Source organism: Hesperophylax consimilis, chromosome 21, assembly GCF_061612785.1.
Source record: "Hesperophylax consimilis isolate HC1 chromosome 21, BYU_Hcon_1.0, whole genome shotgun sequence".
NCBI lineage: Eukaryota > Metazoa > Arthropoda > Insecta > Trichoptera > Limnephilidae > Hesperophylax > Hesperophylax consimilis.
In genome coordinates this window covers 7,227,311-7,242,681 of record NC_142856.1, presented here as the reverse complement: position 1 = coordinate 7,242,681, position 15,371 = coordinate 7,227,311, and the positions used below count along the sequence as shown (strand labels likewise).

Genomic DNA, 15,371 nt, shown 5'->3' with positions numbered 1-15,371 from the left:
ACTTACATGATAACAGTAAAACACGTTTCGAAGAGATACCAGTACCTCTACGATTAACCCGTGATTTTTCACAGATATGCGCCAGTATTTAATTTCTATTTATAGTGACTTTCACTGCAGCTTTTGTCGTGTGAATAAATTAAACCATATTTAATAGCACGGAGAGACTTCGCATCATGCATCGACTAGCATTTACATTTATAAATAGGAGGTCTCGAGATAGGTCGAAGGTTGTATATTTATAAACTAAATTACGTGAACTGTGAACTATAAGTATAGTATATACTTGGATCGTGTGCGTCCTTCTCACGTGGTCTTTTGGTCGGACGGTGTAATGAATATTATATTCTGAAAACGGTTTATTTTAAACTACCAACCATAATATTGAACTTATATTTAATAAGCACATTGACTCAATCGTTAATAGGTCGTATAAAATGCTCGGTTTCGTGCTACGTGTAAGTAAAGTATTCAGTAATCCGAGTACAATCGTAATGTTATATTTCGCATTAGTCAGAAGTACACTGGAATATGCATCGCCTATTTGGAATCCACAATATGAAATTTACATAGATATTATAGAACGAATCCAAAACAAAGTTATAAAATATATTACCCCCAAATTCGACAATAACTTTGATTGTAGATACATTTGAAACTTTTCAGCAAAGACGAAAGACTTAATATTTATACGTAGAATTTGAAACAACGACATCGACTGTAGTTTGGTAGAACTTCTGGCCCTTATTAATTTTAACATACCTTTTAGACGTACACGACACACAGTGCTATTCCACACGCTAAATTATAAAACGAATGAAGAATCTAATTTGTCAATTGAACGAGCTCTTCATTCTCTAAATGTTATTTGTTTAAACTCAAACATTGAAATTTTTTCGGATTTACTGCCCAAATTCAAACTTGACATCATGTCAATAATGTAAACTGTTCAATGCGGATACATATACACGCACATTCACACACATATTACACACACACGTATATATATATAACACACGTTGACTGAAAATTAAGGAATAAACATACCACTTACCATGAAAATATCTAATTCCTGTATATTGTTTTATCACTGTAATTCGTGTACTGTTTGTTTCTGTAATATAAAATAAAATAAATTTACAAAATAATGGCTAGCCGTGTAGACATTCTAAGCCAACACCGTTGGAAAATAAGAGAAATAGTACATTTCGGGAGATTACAACAACATTTGTTCTATGGGAGAATAAGACTAAAAGACGATTTAAAAATACATATATTCTACTTTTAAAAGCTCCGCATTTTTTTGTGACCCCATGCGTACCTCCCTCTTGTGCGATTATTGGTTGAAAATCATAAAGTTACGGACACACATGCCACTAAGTAGCAATTGGTCAATAACAGCATGCTTTCGTCCTACTAATGAGCTTTAAGTTGATAGTATTGAGACTGGACAACACCCTCAAATAAAGACGGAATCTTAACGACGTAAGTGAGAAGCCATGCACACAAATATGCGACGCGCGGCCTAGGTGTATTGGACAGACCTACGGTTGAATTTGTCATAGCAAATCTATAAAATAAAGTGGGAATCTTAACGACGTAAGTGAAGAAGTCGTGTAAAAAAATATTCGGCGCGCAGCCCGTCGTAATGGACAGACATTGGGTTGAATTTGCCTTAGCAGGCCATGAATATTTATTTTTCCATGGCGTTTATTTTAATTGTTTCTGATCAACGTATTACTGAAATCTCAGATGTTTATAGACGAATACTTCGGGAAGTTACTAATTCATCATCTAGAAAAATAAAATCTAGTGCTTACAGCTAATTTTGTAGTTAAAAAACGTTTTATAAAAAATATTTTAATGGTAAGGTCCTGTTTTAATTAAGCCTCAAGCAAAACCCCGTTATTAGAGTCTTGTGTCGTTTTAAGTATGCTTTAAGAGGCGCGGGTGAAAGAGAGTGTCTTATAGGACATGTCTGAACAGGTTTGCTCATGAGCATGCTAGTATCGATTATTGTAGGGAACTGATACTGTTTTGATTAATTGCATTTTCTTGCAAAGCTTTCATTTTGGCCGAGAGCCTGCGTTTAACTAGCACGCGTGTTCCATTATTTGCTCCGCTTACTCAGGAGTATACTTAAATAATTATGCCTAACATAAGCAAAGTTGTACAGTAGAAGAGCATGCTCGCACGCATGCTTATTTACAAGCGTGTGTATCCGTACATTTATCGCTGGTAGCTTTTTCAAATGATTATTGAATGATCGTAATCGGACTAGTCAGGTAATAGATTGAATAATAAAAAATATATTTAATAGTTGTACGGTTATTAATTGATTTTTTTATCATACGTTTCCGATTATCGATTAAATCTTCTTAATATAAAACTGTTAAGACTGTGTAAAAACTGGGTTTTGATTCTCCAATCCAGGCCACTCGCAATCGCCGGCGAATGTACATACATTGGTCGAATTCTTATTCTCGAGTCTTGTAGAAGGTACACATTTGCATACGCCAAACGTCAAAATTCATTCCACTCGGGTCGAACCATTCGAGTGGAATGACTTCTTCGAGAATCGAAGCCCTGTTTTGTGAACACCTCAGTAGGAGAACCTGTGCTGTGGTGTTCGCATGTTCGCATTGACTCTACGATTTGAAGTAAGAATAATCATACTAGTACGATTATGGAAATCGTGATGGCAAGGTCTTTCCAGACTGTCAATAGGATAAATTCTAAAAATACAAAAATAGATTGAGTAAACTCACCTCCTATTGTCAGTGAAGTCATCATCGTCATATCCGTTCTTGCTGGGCAGGCCCGCGCCACCGTGTAGAGATAGAGAGAGCGCGCGCGCGGGCCCGAACACTGCGGAGTTGCGGTTTAGCGCGTCATCCAGTCGCGCCGGGTCCAGGTGGTAGTTGGGGTTCTCGTACGACAGCAGCCCGTTTTCTGCAAAGGGAACAATTAACACATGTAATCATCCGGTCTGGATCAAAACAAAGGGTACACATTTTTTACACCAAACCAAACATAATAAAAAACTAATAAAAAAATAATAAAAAATGAGATAAAAAGAAATTTGGCATTCTCAGACTATAAAAATATTACCATTCGTTATTTCGGCTACTGGCATTATACCTAGCTCTCTCATTAAAAATTTAGGCGTATTAGATCTATCAAAAAATTTATATATAAAGATGCAAAAGTCGGTCATTTTGAATACATGTAGGATAATGAAAGATTTTTAAATATTTATGTTGAGGGATCAGTAGGATTTATAGGCCCTGTTAGGAGTTCTACCGAGCCGAACCCTCTGATATGAAAATATCTGGAGTCGGTGAATTATTTTCCTATTTGATCTCTGGTGAGTTGACGTGCTGTTCTTGTATTGTTTTGTATTTATTTTGCTTATATAATGCACTTGCATAATGTTGATTGACTAGATGATCATTTGTGGAAAAGTGTGTGGAAGGGTTTAGTTTTTCCTATGGGCGAGATTTAACCCGGACATAAAATCGGAAATGAAAAAATTATAATGTAATTAATATTTATTAGTAAAAATATTAATAATAAATATTATATTATGCATTACCATTTAAATGCCTTATTTTTTTTCCTCTGCTGCTCATCTCATTACGAAATTCATGCGTCGAGATGAGCAGCTTTAAAATAAGTAAATCACATAACACATACACAGATAGATCACATAGAATATAGTTAGTAGGTATATTTTTTGTACTAATTCGAAGCAATACACATATGTACAACACTTGACATAAAATACGTAAAGCACCCCAGAACAGGTTCTCCTAGTGAGGTGTTGGCGAAATATTATAACATGTAAAAATAAACTGTTTACAATACGAATCTTTAGGTAAGAACCTTATATGGCACGTTTACACTTGCGAGCCGAACCTCGAATCTTGGTTCAGCTAGCAACTATTATTTATTACACTCAAAAATCTAAATAAAAATATTTTTTATTATCCCCGGATTTAACAATAAATTGAAAAAGAAATAAGTAACTTTTTTATTTTTTGGAATAACTTTATTGAGTAATACCTCAAATTGAAATATGTATTTGTTGAAGACAATATTAGCGATTTCTAACAGACTTTTAATGTGCGACATCTATTGACTTTTCTGCAAGTTTTGGATGAATGTTTATTTCTTGGAATAACTTTATTGAGTAATACTTCAAATTGTAATATTTATTTATTGAAGACAATATTAGCGATTTCTAAACGAAAATCAGAAAAGGATACGGTAACATCTAGTACTCGTGTCTCCTGGGTTCGTGTCCTAGATGTGACCGTATCCTTTTCTGATTTTTCTGTTTCAGATTTTCGTTTAGAAATCGCTAATATTTTCTTCAATAAATAAGTTACAATTAGCGACTATTTCTTCAAACAGCTTCATAATCACAAAACTATAAATGTTAACTAAGATTACAACTCTGGAGAGGAATTTTATAGTACCGTAAGGGAAAGGTTAACTGATTGACATAGTCTCTAATTTTCTACATTTCCTACAGTTCATAGTTTAGGTATTCCTCCGTTGAAATTTGGTATTTGTCGAGCTGAAACGCGGTAAATAAACTCGATGTCGATGACAATGCTTTTTATCAACTTTTGGTAGCACTCGTTCACAGAAATTGAATGACATTATAGTTAATAAATGCGAATTATTTTTAATACAGCAGTTAAAATACGAAATAAATGTCGGTTCTATCCAAGTAGAACTTGGCTTAGGTGTTAGCGTTGTTTACTCCAGTTCCTGGGGAGGAAGGTTCAATCCTCATTAAAACCAATAAATAAATAAAAATATTATTATATATATTAATAAAAATAGATGTATTATAGTAAAAATTATGGGTTGATTTTTCACTACTACGATCGTAAACGCCGCGTAAAATTTATACCGCCATTATAATGAGGGGTGAAAAAATAGAAATAATATCATTATAATTATAATTTTATATGTTAAAATAATGTTTATTTAACAAGGTTTTATGCATAGCACAAAGGATAACAAATTATTATAAGCAATAATTAGTCGCCTGAAATATTAATACATATTGAAAATATCTCCCGAGTAAAAATAAATGCCGCCGACGGGAATTGGGAGATATTTTCAATTTGTATAAATATTTCAGGCGACTAATTATTGCTTATAATATTTTTTTATCCTTTGTGCTATGCATAAAACCTTGTCTTATAAACATTAGCTTATCATTAGTCAAAATATTTCACCAACAAATGTAGATATAATATGTCTCGACGCCATCTAGTGGGAAATTTAGCACTAACAAAGCCTTTCCTACAAAAATAAATTTGGTTGTTAACAGGTGTAAAAAATATAATGAGCAGTAATTGTTGATTGAAGTATTGAATTATTTGGCGTGTTGGAAATAAGCCGACGTGGCTCGGTGGTCCAGGACATCTGACCGGACATCAGAAGGTTTATTTTTACTCGGGAGATATTTTCAATTTGTATTAATATTTCAGGCGACTAATAATTTATAAATAATATTATTTATACCTCTTCTTTGCCGAATGATATGCTTCAACATATTAAAACAAACTGACAATTCACTATCACGTATGGAAGACACCATGAGCGACGTCGTGTTAATCTATCAGAACTACTGTGGCTATTAGATATAATGTTATGTTTGTTCATTGCAGAATCCGCGATCATCACACCATCATACACCCACCGCTATACCAATTAGTTAGGCATATTCCCACACTGTTCAAGGTGCAGTATTTAGACAAATGATTAATCTAGGCTTACCTAGGCAACATCCGCAACATTGACTCTCGTTTGACCAGTGGCGGAGCTATCAATCGGTCTATCAGGTCTCCAACTCGTCTTGGAAGGAGTTTTATAAATAATAGGTTCTTTTTTTTTATAGTGAATACCTCACAAGAGTCCCAACTGCTCCCGTCTGGAGCCAGTGAGACTATGGCATCCCCAATTGGGGGATGTTGTGAGGCTGAAGGTAAGTGGGGAAGGGAAAGAGGAAGGTGGGGAAGTACCTGGCTATTCAGATCTAGTCACTAAACACGGCTAAAGCCATTTGGAGCAACGTTTCAATTCTGAATGGTGGTCTTACACCAGGGCGATACTGGTAGTATCTTCCACTCTGGAACGTGCCGCAAATATACTATATATACTATATATTATTTTAATTAATTAATTGTGAAATAACACAAATTAATCAAATAAAATTTATTTGCGCACGCCGGGTTCGAACCCGCGACCTTCGGAATGGCAGTCCAATGCGTTACCACTGGACTATGCCGGCCGTCAAAGATTAGATTAATCGAGGATTTATTATTACTCTGCGTAATATAATGGTGACTCGATAGCCGACCTAACTAGAAGCTTGCTAATTGGAATCTGGGTGTTTATTGTTGGAACCTTTATTAATGATGTTAATCTCCGACTTTACCGAATTACTAGCGATGTCTAACACCGACATATTACTGGCTAATTCTTCAAGTTCCCCAACTAGTATATTAGAAGCACTAGATCTCAAGGTCAAAAACATATCCAACAAGTAACTACGAACATAACAATTGGCAATAAAAGCTTCCTATACTAAACATACTACTAAACTCTACAACAAAATCCAATAAATATACTATATACAAAAATAAAATGACACCACCCAAGTGCGCTAAAAAACACTAGACAATATGTTTATAATTACTTCACGTTATTAAATTTCAATATGTAAATTAAATCCTCAGCACGGGAGATCCCAGTGAGGAAATATTTATCTTTGTTTGTTACAGAAACCACTCTGAAAATTGGGGCTCACACAATATAATTCCGCCACTGCTTCCGACAACACTGTACTGTATAAAAAACGATGTTTACTGACACGGCTGTATTTTAATATATTTGGTGAAAATCGAAAGCATGTAAGGTGTTAAAAATGTGCCGATGTTGAATAATCAAAGGTCGATGATGTAATTACAAACAAAATATCGATAATAATTAGCATTTAATCGTACCTATTAACAGCAGGAGGGAATCAATTTATTTTTCCACTTAAGGCCCCGTAGTAAGCGTTCAAAGATGGTTTGAAATAGAGATATGTCAATACGAATGTTAGAGGGAGGGTATTATTAAAAAAACGATAATAATTATGCGAAAATAGAGCAAAATCTCTCGTCAAATGCTTTAGTTGCATTTAAAGATACACTGTGATTTTTTTCATACCTCTAACATATTAAATAACAGAACTAAACGTGTTTTTAATAATTTTCGGAGCTTACTTTGCGTTTTTTTTCTATCGAGGGAATTTCAAATAATAAACGTTTCGACATAACAAATGTATAGATATTATCTTAAAAAAATATCATTATATTTGGAACTTATAAACTTAAAGAGTTATCGAGAAACAGAGTTATAAATTGATTGTGCGGGGGTTTAAAATATTCTAATACAGTGAACGTATAAACTTTGCTGTCACTTTTCCGCTAGTCACTTAAAATTGGGTATGCGGGGGAAGCAGTGACTTCGTTGGGAGTTTACAACTCCAGGAAAAAAACATATCAAACACGCAGTACCCCTTCACTACAAATTCATTATTTTTTATAGGAGTATGCTTAGGCTAGCAGTCCACAATGGTGTGTTGATTCCAACCCTGATGTATTGAAGTGAGGCATGAGATTGGCCGAGGAAGGATGAAATCAGACAGAATGCTGAAGAAATGAGATCCTTCAAGCGTAAGTGTGCTAAAACCATGTATGATCACTTCATAATAATAATAATAATTGGATAATTTGTAGAGCGCCGTTTTTGTGAAAAATCACCTCAAGGGCGCTTCATACCTTTGGAGTAGACTTCAAGGTGTCTTAGTTGAGGGAACAAAGTCCAGCTTCTTCTCTGTGCCCTCCGGTGTACCTCAAGGTTCTAATTTAGGCCCATTATTATTTAATGTGTATATATACGATATTCACAAATGATTTTTACATGCTAATTACCTAGCATATGCAGATGATAAAAAAATATACTAAGTTATTAAATCAATAAACGACTGCATTAAACTTCATGAGAACCTCAATCGTCTTTTTGTCTTTTGCGAATTAAACAAACTTGTTATTAACATCGCAAAATGCAATAAATTAACATTTACACGTAATAAAAATAAAATATCCTTTGTATACACACTAAACGGCACACAGATCAATGTAGTAAAATATATCTGGGACCTTGGGGTAACACTGGATGTTAAATTAAACTTTATCCAACACACTGATGACATCATTAACAAAGCCAATAAAATGCTGGGATTTATAATTCGCATAGCAAAACCCTTCCACAACATAAACACTCTATATTCCCTTTACACCTCATATAATCACCCGCACCTGCAACACTGTACACCGATCTGGACTCCTTTATACCAAGCCCATATCGAAAGAATAGAAAGAATTCAAAAAAAAAATTTAAACACATAAATTATATTTTATAATAATTTCATAATTTTAACTCCCTCCAAACACGACGTCTAATTTTTGATCAAATCTTATTGTTTAAAATCCTAAATAATGGTCTGGACTCACCAGTATCAATTTAATAAATCTTCATATTCCGTCTAGATCAACCCGAAAATCTGATTTATTTTATCTACCCTCGGGTAGAACAAACATTCGAAAAAATTCCCCAATTCCTCGTATATGTGCACAATATAATACAAAAATTTACAACATTGACATTTTTGGTAATAACCTAAAGAAATATCGATATGAAGTAATGCGTACGATCGATTATTAATATGAGAGTATGGAATGTATCGGGAGCATCTCCTATCCTCTTCCTATTTTCCCCTTCCTCTCCCCTTCCTTTAACACCAAATTAATTTTAAGTTATTAAAACTTCATTTCCAATTAATTTTAACATAAGAAACTTCTGTGGCTTGACTTCAGTTAACTTGTATATTTATATCGAACATTGTATTTTATATAAAAGCTGTTTTTTTCTTACAAAATAAATAAATGATTATGTTACGGAAATAATGCAAGGCTTCCAAACTATTTGGTCTATTTGTAACACAAATAATGATTTATTCGAGTATATGATTAAAAACTCGAGTATATGATTAAAAAGATTATTTGAATTAAAAAAATACCAGACAATCCAGTTATTATATCCAGAGTTATCCGGGATCCTGACTAACTTAAGTTCATACATTCACACGGTATAAGTACCGACAGTTAAAGAATAATGTTAACGCTAGTTAAATCACTTGACAGAAAGGAGTAATTATTGTGTATAGTTAAAATTTTTAGAAAAATATATTTTTATCGACGAGGTTCTGAAGTATTGCAGGCTAAGGCATATTAAAATATTCCTTTGATTATCGACTGTTATAAAGTAAAATGACAAGGTTCTGCAGTATATAACACGTGAATACTGTGTATTTTCTACCATTATTTCAATGCAAAGTGCTCCGAAGAATGAGCGTAACAGATCTCATCATCGAGGATCTGAAGTATTGGAGGATAACCATTCGAGCGATAGGGTATTTACAAAATAAATGCCTCGAGCGATGGAGATTTCCAGGCATTCAGTTTTTTAACCCAGCGGTTGCTTGAAAATAAGCTAATTAAACTTGACGGCTATTATTTAATTTCATTGTCAACATGATTATGAAGTCTGAGTGGTTAAAAGTATAAAATATATTAGATAGAAAGATATAAGAGAAATAAAAATTGCATATAACGTACAAAAAATAAAAAATAACGATATAGGTTCTCACCATCGGGGAAGATGCCAAAAGCTCTAGAACGGGTAGTTTTTACGACTGTGCTTAGCAACTACCCGCCGCCTATTGTGTTTCTTCCCACTTTCAACATGAGCACTAACTATACTTTTCTTTGAAATCATAAAAACAACAATTTAAGACAGAATGATTTTAAAACATCCCCAAATTAAAGATTATTTTTTATTTTCTTTCAGTTGAATAAAAAAAAACAAGTAACTAACAAAATGACATAAATTCACAAAATAAATGTTTGTTAACATCTAACAAATAAGAGTGAAGGTAGTTATTCCCAACTGCCCTCTCACAGACAATATTAACGTCACCTTTATCTTACAGTTTTACCACAAGGATAAAATAAAGAAACACAAAAAATATATTCCCAGAAGAACATCATGTTCAGTGCACGGCGCAAACACATCACGTTCTTACACCTGTTAACCACTTGAATTTAATAACGTGGAGGAAGGTGGAAGAAGTCCGACCTGCTTGAGGTAATTCTCCACAAGGTGACTCATTGCCTGTCTGCACCTCGGAGAGGAGAATTTCTGAAATGTCTTGGCTTTATTTATTTCTTTTACAAAACCAAGAGGGCAGACGTTGAGAAACAGATGGGATAATATAAATAATACCACATATGACTCTTTATAGATCAAGTCTTTGAATAAGATTTAGACAGGAGAGAGCTACAGAAGCTCGTGTTTATAGTAGGAGTAAGTATACACAAAAGATAATGCTTAAAAAGCGATGTTTCAGGGAGTTAATCTGCTTTTTAAATTATTCAAAGTTTCGGTTACATTAATTTTTTTTTTTTTGGAAAATAATATATTGTACACAGACATATGAATATATAGACTAGAAATTAAAGATGAGGGGTAAAATCAACTGTTGAAGAACGAAGGGGGTAAAGCTGACTGTGATTCGTCAATAAATCAATCTGACAGTATATAGGTATCTCGCATTATAATATCACCATTTACTTCTTAAAAGTAAAATCCGCTTTTGAATGAATAGACATTTTTACATGGGAGCGCAAATTACTCGCCACGTTATGAACAAATTTGCGAAGTCCAAATTCGGCAAAACAAATTTCTTCTATTTTCAGAGTCGAATATTTCGTTTACGTATTTAGTTAAGACACTTTTATAAATGTTCATAATTTACTTCCCAGCAACCAACCAGCTTTGTGTTTCGCGTCCAGACGTATCTCAATGTGATAGTATATGTTTCTACAACTGATCCATATTATACGATGTGAATATGCTTAAAATAAAGTAAAATAATGCTTATATATGGAATGTAATACGACAATTGGGTTTATTCTCTTTTTCACATCTATTTTTACAAGTTTTCATACCACAAGCCACCATTTTGCCGTGTTATTTCGTAAAATGAACCGATGATGCCTCGACCATAGTTCGCACAAGAATGATGACGTCACGTTTTCTAAATTCACTTGAGGCCATACGCGAGCACAGCCGGCTCCAATGGAACCGGTATGGGGAGTGGGGAATAATACGCTTTTAATCACTTAGGGCAGGTTTACTAATATTCATATGTCTATGATATTGTACCATTTCACACCTAAATACAATAGTGGTGCTGAGCCGTGGTCACTCTTAGCATTGAGATGGCTATTGGGTCCTTTGTTTTGAATCTATTGCTTATGCTATCTAAGGGGTAAATTTTATTGATGAAATATTCTTTATTAATTTGATATAAGGCGTTTATTTTATACAATTCTATGATAGTTGGTTCTTTAAATTACAGAAATATCTCTAATGTTAATGAGTCGTATGGTTTCCTAAGGACAAATTTAATAATTATTCTTTAAATCTCTAATAAGGCTTAAAAATGTTGGGATTTATAACTAAGCTTACCAGAAATTTAAAAAATATAAAGTGTATTAAATTGTTTTATTTTGCCTATGTAAGAAGTCAACTTGAGTACAATTCTCCTGTCTGGAACCCACATTATAATGTACATGTACAAGCTGTTGAAAAAATACAAAATAAATTAAAATAATTTTAAATTTATTTTTGTGTCCCGGAAAGACAAGGGTCCTGGGTTCGAGTCCTAGATGTGACCGTATCCTTTTCTGATTTTTCTGTTTCAGATTTTCGTTTAGAAATCGCTAATATTGTCTTCAATAATTAACAAAATAAATGCTTACGTTTTATACATTTTAAAATGGGTATTCCAGCAATTATGTTGTACTACAACACCCTGTTAAATTATATGAATATGCTCAAATTGTCAGACAGAAGAATTTTCACTGACTTAGTATTTCTATATAAAATTCTAAATGATTTAGTTGATAGTCCGGTATTGCTAGAATTAATAAGCTTTCGGATTCCACAACGTAATATTAGAAGTCAGGATTTATTTCAGTGCCGAAATTCTGGGACTAACTACCATATGTATTCCTCTTTGCCAGAATACTAATGGAGGGAAATAATTATACAAAGTCAGTGGACATCTGTCTTTGTGACAATTATCTTTAAACAAATATCAAATGTTGTTAATGAAGCAATTTAGTGATATATATAATAAATAATGTATATTTTTTAATAAAAAGTCAAATTAAGATTATACAATACTCTAAAATAAAATGGAGTAAGAGAAGAAGAGAATGCCTGTGTGTTTGACGGTAGTCAAATGCCTAGAAAATGGATTTTTCCGAGTGGTATATTTTAATTCATTCTGATATTACTAAAATTTCCAAAATAAAATCTAATGCTTAAATGAAGATTAAGAAAGTTAGACCATTAAGAAATGAAACTCTGGAGCATTGGAATGTTAATTTACTGTAAAAAAAATAAATGAAGTCCCCATTCGAATAAGAAAAAGATTGTTGAAACTCGGGCAAAACCGAAACCGGGTAGTAAATAATAGTTTTTAATAAAATTAATTTTATTATTTTTTAATGGTAAGCTAATGTTTTTAAGACAAGGTTTTTTTTATGCATAGCACAAAGGATAACAAATTATTTTAAGCATTAATTACTCGCCTGATATATCCATGGATATTATACATACACATTACAGATACATAGGTATGGATATTTCAGGCGAGTAATTAATGCTTTTAATAATTTGTTATCTTTTATGCTATGCATAAAAAAACCATGTCTTATAAACATGTGTATCATTAAAAAATAACTATATTTGACAAGTCCAAATATTTCACCAACAAATGTATATATAATATATCTCGACGCCACCTAGTGGGAAATTCAGCACTAACAAAGCCTTTCCTACAAAAATAAATTTGGTTGTTTACAGGTGGAAAAAAATATTGTAAGCATTAATTGTTGATTGAAGTACATGTTCATATAGAATTATTTGGCGGTTTGGGAATATGCCGACGTAGCTCAGTGGCCCAGAGCACCTCGCCGGACATCAGAAGGTGCGGGTTCAATTCCCGTCAGCGGCATTTATTTTTACTCGGGAGATACTTTCATTGCTTGTAATAAAATAAATTTTATACGTCTTCGGGGATACAAAGAGATATCGATTTGTTAAGATTTTGATTACTTCAATTCATAGTCGTGTAAGAGCTCACCCATAGATGGCACTAGATTAGTGTATTAGGTTACCCATGTATGGCGTTAGCTGTCGAGAATAATAGTATAATAAATAAAGTGAGAACCGCTGTCTAATTAAGATATCAAAGCTATTATTAATCTCTCGGAATAAACGTCAAAGAAGTGTTTTGTTAAAGCCGGAGTTTTATTGATTGAGGGAGTTTGTGAGAAACACCCGGAGATACAACAGAAACTAAAGGAGATATAGATAAAGAAGGTTGCTGAATCCGACTGTCACCGAGCTACGACCAAACTGCACGAACTATCTAAGCGGCGGAGCCAATGAAAGTTATGCTTTTGCTCTGTGCGTAGATTCAATTGTATGATTCAAACACTATTCAAATGATTTTTTTACATATTACAATTAATTCTATGTATTTTAATGATGCATTTTAAACACTTACATTGATTTATTTATTTATTTTATTTGGTACAATATTTTTTTACATTTCAAAGTTTTCCAGTAATGTTGGCCTCACTGGGTGGCTTGCCCGTGCTGAGGCCTTCATTTTATAATATGAAAATATAATCTAAATACAATCTACAATATAAGATAAAATAATACATTTAATATATAATCTTGTGAGTGAGTGAGTGATGTGTGTTTATATTGGTTTTGTGTGTTACGTGTAGGTTTTATTTTTATTTTATGCTATGACATTTTGGTAATATTGTCTTTTTTGTTGTTTAATCCATTTTGTAATTTTGTGTGTGAATTTATTTTTATTTTCCTCAATTTTAATTTCAATTTTTAGACTGTTGAAAGCTTTTATAGCATGGTATTGGTAGTGTCTTTGTCCAAAGCTTGAATTTACTGTTGGAGTTTTTATGTTTTCTTTGTACGCTTGTCTAACTGGTCTGTTAGTGTTATTTTGTGTATGTTGAAATTTATTTTTTTGTCAAAAATGTAGTTTAGTAGTGTTTTAACGTATAATTGGCGTATATCTAGTACGTCACAGCTGTTGAATATTTGGTCTGTATCAGTCAGTCTATGTTTTTTTAGTATTACCTTTAAGATCGTTTTCTGTGCGGTTTCTATGTAATTGATAGCCGAGTTTGTTGCTCCTCCCCAAGCAATAATTCCATATTCTATTATTGATTGGCAGAGTGCAAAATATATTGTTTTCAATTGTTTTATTTTATATATGTTTCTTGTGTTTAAGAAAATGTGTATTGTTTTGAGAAGTTTATTCGTGATTTGTTTGATGTGAGGTATCCATCTAAGGTTATGGTCAATTACGATTCCTAGATACTTTATTTGTTCTGATTATCATCAACTTCTATTTTGTTTTATTACTTTCGTCTTAGCTGTATCTTTAAGTACACTTCATGTAGTATCCCTTTCTTTTCACGAAACTATGTCTATGTAATATGTAACATTATGATCTTACAACTATTAACCTATTATTTATACATTATTCAGTGTACCTGCGCGTTCAACACGCTCTTCTGTCCTGTTCAGGGTGGATCAGTGCAAAATTAACTCTAAGCAGAATTCTTGCCTGAACAGACTATGCAATAATTACAATAGCGTATTATCCAAGGCAGATATTTTCAGTTGCGAACTTACCAATTACAAGAGGTCCATAAAAGAATATTTCTCTGATGGTTTGTGAATAATGTTATGTCTCTATTGTTTATATCTCTATTATGATTTGATTTATATCCGCAACCTCTCTCCATGTTTCAAATCTTTGTTTTGTATGAATTTTAATTTAATTTTTCTTTCTTAGAAATTTAAATTACTTATTCCATATTATGCTGTCTCAGTAGAGGTAAAGTCACAAGGAGGAAATCCATAATTGGTTTTATTTTGGCTATATAATACTTATGTACAAACTGAAATAAATGTAAGCTGTCGATTTACCGAAAATTAATAAATAAATAAATAATTACTGCCACCATGGATGAAACCACAGTATCCTCGTTGAGTTCTCCAAGGACGATGTGTTTTTAACTTAAGACGGCAAATTAACACTTTCTCAATACATGCGAACACTT

General features: G+C 32.9%; 1 protein-coding gene across 1 annotated transcript in view; it reads right to left on the bottom strand.

Moving 5' to 3' along the window:
• The window catches only part of LOC149413560 (protein Fe65 homolog), a 225,473-nt gene that overhangs the window by 74,290 nt on the left and 135,812 nt on the right, over positions 1 to 15,371 (bottom strand). The window contains exon 2 of the mRNA XM_089644770.1: positions 2,769 to 2,952. Within this exon, the coding sequence (XP_089500896.1) occupies positions 2,769 to 2,952 (184 nt within the window). The remainder of the gene's footprint in view (positions 1 to 2,768; positions 2,953 to 15,371) is intronic.